This window comes from Cydia amplana, chromosome 16, assembly GCF_948474715.1.
Source record: "Cydia amplana chromosome 16, ilCydAmpl1.1, whole genome shotgun sequence".
NCBI classification, from domain to species: Eukaryota; Metazoa; Arthropoda; class Insecta; order Lepidoptera; family Tortricidae; genus Cydia; species Cydia amplana.
Genome location: NC_086084.1, coordinates 15770868 through 15777315, shown reverse-complemented (window position 1 = coordinate 15777315; position 6448 = coordinate 15770868). Strand labels below are relative to the sequence as shown.

The 6448-nt window shown below is 40.1% G+C and overlaps 1 protein-coding gene across 1 annotated transcript in view; it reads left to right on the top strand.

The window, feature by feature from the left end:
* Nucleotides 1-6021, top strand: part of LOC134655480 (obscurin) — a 23512-nt gene extending 17491 nt beyond the window's left edge. The window contains exons 10-12 of the mRNA XM_063510943.1: nt 771-908; nt 5141-5596; nt 5820-6021. Of these exons, the coding sequence (XP_063367013.1) occupies nt 771-908 (138 nt within the window). The 3' untranslated portion in view covers nt 5141-5596; nt 5820-6021. The remainder of the gene's footprint in view (nt 1-770; nt 909-5140; nt 5597-5819) is intronic.
* Nucleotides 6022-6448: the final 427 nt, after the last annotated feature.

The following is a 6448-nucleotide window of genomic DNA, read 5'->3' as shown; positions in this document are numbered from 1 at the left end:
AGACTGGCAATCAGACCCAGTCTTCCCATCCACCCGCTGTCACCGTGCTGAGGGTCAAGGTCAGTACACACACACACACACACAGGCAGCTGACCGAGACGGCCGAACGTACTGACGCCTGCGCGTACGCCTGCATCCCGGACTTCAGCGAGACTGGCAATCAGACCCAGTCTTCCCATCCACCCGCTGTCACCGTGTTGAGGGTCAAGGTCAGTATACACACACACACACACACACACACACACACACACACACACACACACACACAGGCAGCTGACCGAGACGGCAGAACGTACTGACGCCGGCGCGTACGCCTGCATCCCGGACTTCAGCGAGACTGGCAATCAGACCCAGTCTTCCCATCCACCCGCTGTCACCGTGCTGAGGGTCAAGGTCAGTACACACACACATGCACACAGGCAGCTGACCGAGACGGCAGAACGTACTGACGCCGGCGCGTACGCCTGCATCCCGGACTTCAGCGAGACTGGCAATCAGACCCAGTCTTCCCATCTACCCGCTGTCACCGTGCTGAGTGACAATGCAATATTATGATGACATATTATGGAGCTGATCTGATGATGGAGACAGGAGGTGGCCATGGGAACTCTGTGATAAAACAACGCAAACTAATTGTGTTTGGGGTTTTTAGAGTCTCCATGAGTATTAGTTGCCCGTGGAAAGAAAAGTACAATCGGCGATAAAATATTGTAGCAAAAATGAAATTTTTGCCAAAATTATTTTTGTAAATATGACATTTTGTTTGCCAGGACATGTACGCCGCCCTCTGGCCATTCCTGGGCATCTGCGCCGAGGTGCTGATCCTGTGCGCCATCATCCTGGTCTACGAGAAGCGACGCACCAAGCCCGAGCTGGACGACTCGGACACCGACAACCACGACCAGTAAGTGACAACCACGACCAGTAAGTGACAACCACGACCAGTAAGTGACAACCACGACCAGTAAGTGACAACCACGACCAGTAAGTGACAACCACGACCAGTAAGTGACAACCACGACCAGTAAGTGACAACCACGACCAGTAAGAGACAACCACGACCAGTAAGTGACATCCACGACCAGTAAGTGACATCCACGACCAGTAAGTGACATCCACGACCAGTAAGAGACAACCACGACCAGTAAGTGACATCCACGACCAGTAAGTGACAACCACGACCAGTAAGTGACAACCACGACCAGTAAGTGACAACCACTACCAGTAAGAGACAACCACGACCAGTAAGTGACAACCACGACCAGTAAGTGACAACCACGACCAGTATGTGACAACCACGACCAGTAAGTGATAACCACGACCAGTAAGTGACAACCACGACCAGTAAGTGACAACCACTACCAGTAAGAGACAACCACGACCAGTAAGTGACAACCACGACCAGTATGTGACAACCACGACCAGTAAGTGATAACCACGACCAGTAAGTGACAACCACGACCAGTAAGCGACAACCCACACTCGAACATAGGCAACCCAATCGAGGGAACCTCAAGTTTTTGAAGTGAAAACTTCTTTAGCGGCGCTGGACACTTTTTGAGGTGGGGAAAAAATTATAAACTCGAGAGCGTAAGGACCGTAAGGATCTTGATGAAATCGCTAATAAAAGTGAACTCTAGTACTGGTAAATAAAACTCAAAATACCATGACCAAATATATTTAGATGCGAGGTCTGCAAGGTAACTTTACAATTTCTATTCGAATTTTAAACAAGCGTAGGGCCCTATTCGCATGGCAGATTTTACAACGCGCGGTAAAAAAGTGTTTGAATGATACAAATATACAAGAATACATGTATATTAATTCACACGACTGCGACTGTGACTGATGATGGCTTGACCGTCTGTGTAAAATAGCGAAAGAAAATGAGTGAAAACCCGGCTTCGCTCGGGTGAAATGTAGATATTTCTGTAGTTATCGGTTATAATGTCATTGAGTTTTCACTTCTGCCGGCACTCCCGGAGTGCAACCCGTTGCTTGTTTTACAACCGGAGCGTTCACAGGGGGTAATGCCTTTGAAATCGCACATTGCTCGACCATTTAGGGTGAATGAAGTGCACTGGGTGGGTAAAACAAACTACTAAACAATTTAGGGTCATTATCCTAACATATGAAAGAGGCAATTATATATATATATATATATATAAGCCATTTAATTCCTTAATAAAAAAATATACATATTTCGTTATTAATAATAAACTATTAAATTAAATTTAAATATTATCAAACTAATGTACATGCAAGTTTAAATTGTAAAATTCTATTCAATAATTTAGTTTGTATTATTAAGGACCTCTTGACGAGTAAAGGCCTCCTCCATTTTACTCCACATTTCCCTGTCTTGGGCTATTGTTACCCAGTCGTCGCTGGCAAACTTTTTTAGGTCTTCTGTCCATCTTCCCAGTGGGTGGCCTGGCTTTCTTCTACCTGGAGGTCCCGCCCATGTAGTGACTCTCTTAAGCTTTGGATTCCTCCGAAAACGGTGGCGACATGTGGAAAGTACCACGGCGTCATAACACACCGTCATCCACCAAGATCAAAGCGGCAAATTTGAAAAATGTAGGCGCGATGGGATAACGTCCCATAGAAAATTTGAATTTCGCGCCTTTTCCTACTGACAAGATTTGCTTGATCATCTATAATTTACTTGGAGGATGAAATATCATCAGAAGAGGAAAATAATCGTAGTACGGAATCACTTATTCAAATCTCGTGTCATTTATTCCAAAATGGCGTCACCGCTATATTCAAATCTCGTGTCATTTATTCCAAAATGGCGTCACCGCTATCTAATAAAACGTTCACGAAACTATCGACACCGTCATGACGGCCGTCATCTTACGTTACGTTGGCAATCAACGTAACGTAACGCCGTCTAGGAAACCGCGCAATCTTGTTTACATAGACAACGTTCTAGTGACGTCAGTCAACGCTATATAGCGGCCGTAATATGACGGCACCGTTTTCGGAGGAATCCAAAGCTTTAGTCCATCTTTCGTTGCTCATTCGTGCCACGTGGCCCGCCCACTTCCATTTGAGTTTCTTGCAATGTGATAGAGCGTCGATAACTTTAGTCTTTTCCCTTATAGCCGTATGACGTTGTTTGTCTCTAAGTTTTAGGTTCATGAATCATGATGCTCCGCTCCGTGGCTCTTTGACAAGTTGTAATTTTTCTTTTCGTGTGTGCATTATATTTTTAAATTTTTTTTTTTTTTAAATAAATAATAAATAAATATAAATAAATATTATGGGACAATCTTACACAAATCGACCTAGTCCCACGGTAAGCTCATAAGGCTTGTGTTGTGGGTACTAGACGACGATATATATAATAATATAGATACATATAAGTACTTAAATACATAGAAAACATCCATAACTAAGGAACAAATATTTGTGATGAACACACAAATAAATGCCCTTACCGGGATTCGAACCCGGGACCTCCAGCTTCGTAGGCAGGGTCACTACCGACTAGGCTACGGAGGCCGATATATATCCATGTTTGGCTTGCGTAGGAAAGACAAGGTAGGAGATATGAGTCCAGAATTTTCTTTTTTAGTCTTAAGGGTATGTTAGACTTTAGGACTTCCTTGTGGCTCCAGAATTTATTCCACGTCATTGTAATGCGTCTTTCTAATTCGTCACAGTGTCTAGACTTTGATAGAGACAGTTGTTTACCTAAGTATATATATTGCTCTACATACTCTCTCCACTGTAAAAGCAAATACATCGGATGGACGACAGACCGCCTATTTATCTGACACGTTGGAAAATCACAAATATGTTATCGACCTTTAAAAACGAACCATACATGTTTCGTATAGAGCCGTAAATTGTATAAAGTGATTTGACAATTCACGAAAAGAGTGCAGACTTGTCATTGCATATGTCTGTCTCACATATTTCATTTGCAATTTTAAATTGTGACATAATTCAGGTAGACTTTTAATAGACAATGTGTAATAAACCTCCTTCTTACATAAAAAAGAATGATGAAGAGGTCAACCTGTGAGACTGACAAGGACAAACAATAATAGCGCTTTCGCTGCTACTCCTACTGAAAGATACATAAGACTTTCCCGTTTTGTCGTTTCCCCCACCCCTCATGGCAGATCCAGTTATATACTAGATTCATGATTGCAATACGTTACAATTCAAAATTATATCCAGTTTATTCCGTCAAATCGATGATAGAATATAATGTGAGACAGACATATACAATGAGAAGACGGCACTCTTTTCGTGAATTGTCAAATCACTTTATACAATTTACGGCTCTATACGAAACATGTATGGTTCGTTTTTAAAGGTCGATAACATATTTGTGATTTTCCAACGTGTCAGATAAATAGGCGGTCTGTCGTCCATCCGATGTATTTGCTTTTACAGTGGAGAGATATTTATTCCAGATGAGAGTAATCACATAATTTTGAATTTTATGAGTAATCAAATATTTTTAAGCGACCCGATCCGATATTTATGCGGATACGGACTAACGATATTTTTGCTGGTCACAAAGGATCACATATTTTTACCGAGGTAGTGTCGTCATATACTTATGCCTCCAATGGAGCATCAGATATTTTTGCACGGCTGCCCATAGTCATTTATTTATGCTGGTGACTGTACTCGTATTACAAGTTACAAGCTTTTGAGAAACGGGTCCCACGGCGCCGCGGCGCGCAGTTTGGGAACCCCTGGATTAACCTATTTTTGTGTTTGTAGAAATGTGACTAGCTATGAAGTCAAACTCTGAATCAAGAAAAATGAAAAAAAAAAAAAACATTTTTTTGTCGGAGTAATTTTAAATGATTTATGAATAGTTTACCAAGGTACATTGTATAATTTTTTTTGTGTAGATAGTGTTTTGTACTCATAATATTTGTTGGTATTTACTTAAATATTTTGCACAGTCAAGTTAGAATTATTTATTTATTTATTTATTATTGGGAAACAAACAGCTTACATTAATACAGAATATAGATATGATGACTAATACATGAGCCAACAGTTTCCACTAATGGTATAATTTGTAGAAATTGTCAAATTTTCAGTCGGGTGCTTTTTCTATTCATTATTATTAACATGTGTTTAATTTTCTCATTTCAGGAAGAAGTCGTAAACTGCGGCGCCGCGGGCTGTTGTTGTGTTTTAGAGATACGAGATTTTTTATTATTTTCACAATCTAACCCAAAGTTGTTATTTAATTAGAATAAAGTGCAATTAATTACATCTGACCAACATGGCGCCTTACCTCTGCCGGAAAAGTTGTAGAATTTATTATTCGAACTTTAAATATTTTGTCTATGGAATGTACTGTGAACTGAATAAGTATAAAATGATTTAACTCAACTTTAGACCGGTTTTGGTCTAAAAACTAAAAAAACTCGTGTAAATATTGTACTAAACTAGTATGATATTCAATAAATTTATAAAATGTACTTAAAAGTAATTATCGGTGTGTACAGAGTAATATAACCGTTAAAAAGTGGTGAGGCGCTCGAATATACGTGAAAATATTATAATTCAGTCGTGGGACATTGTGGAAATATCTTTAAAAAAAACCGGACAAGTGAGAGTCGGACTCGCCCACCGAGGGTTCCGTACTTTTTAGTACTTGTTGTTATAGCGGCAACAGAAATACATCATCTGTGAAAATTTCAACTGTAGCTATCACGGTTCATGAGATCACGGTTCACGGTACAGGCTGATGACAGACAGACGGACAGTGGGGTCTTAGTAATAGGGTCCCGTTTTTACCCTTTGGGTACGGAACCCTAAAAATGATTAATCAGTCAAACAGTTCATTCCATAGACGCGGCAGACACAGACCAAGATAGACGCTGCAAAATATGATCAATATCTATACACTTTTGAATCTTATTACCAAAGAATAAAGCACAAAAATGTATACATATTTCTGTTGCATTTGTGGCACATTGAAGCTATTAAATTTAAATTTAATCTAAGTCCTAGTTAAGACTTAAAATTACGAACAAAAACACGCATTTGAACTGCGGCGTCTATATTTTGTCTGTGGTAGATAATGCACGTTTTGTACAGTCGCCATCAGATATATCTGAGCGGCCACGCTCATAAATATCTGAACACGCGTATTGTCAAGGCATTCGTGTGTTCAGATATTTCTGGGCACAGCCACTATTATAATGTTCATATTCACCGTTTTTGTTGCGTTTTTTATTAAATTATGGCTTGATTCATTGACCTAAGTGTATAATACTAAATAAATACTAATGTGGTACCAAGTGCTGAGAAGGGAAGTATGTTAACTGCCGCGAATTATTATTAGACCACTAGATGAATACAATTGAATAAAAGATTATGTTACTTACGATTATTGTTTTATTTCGTACTTTAATAACATTGTTTCCTTTAACTCAGTGGTTCGTATACCTACTGGGGG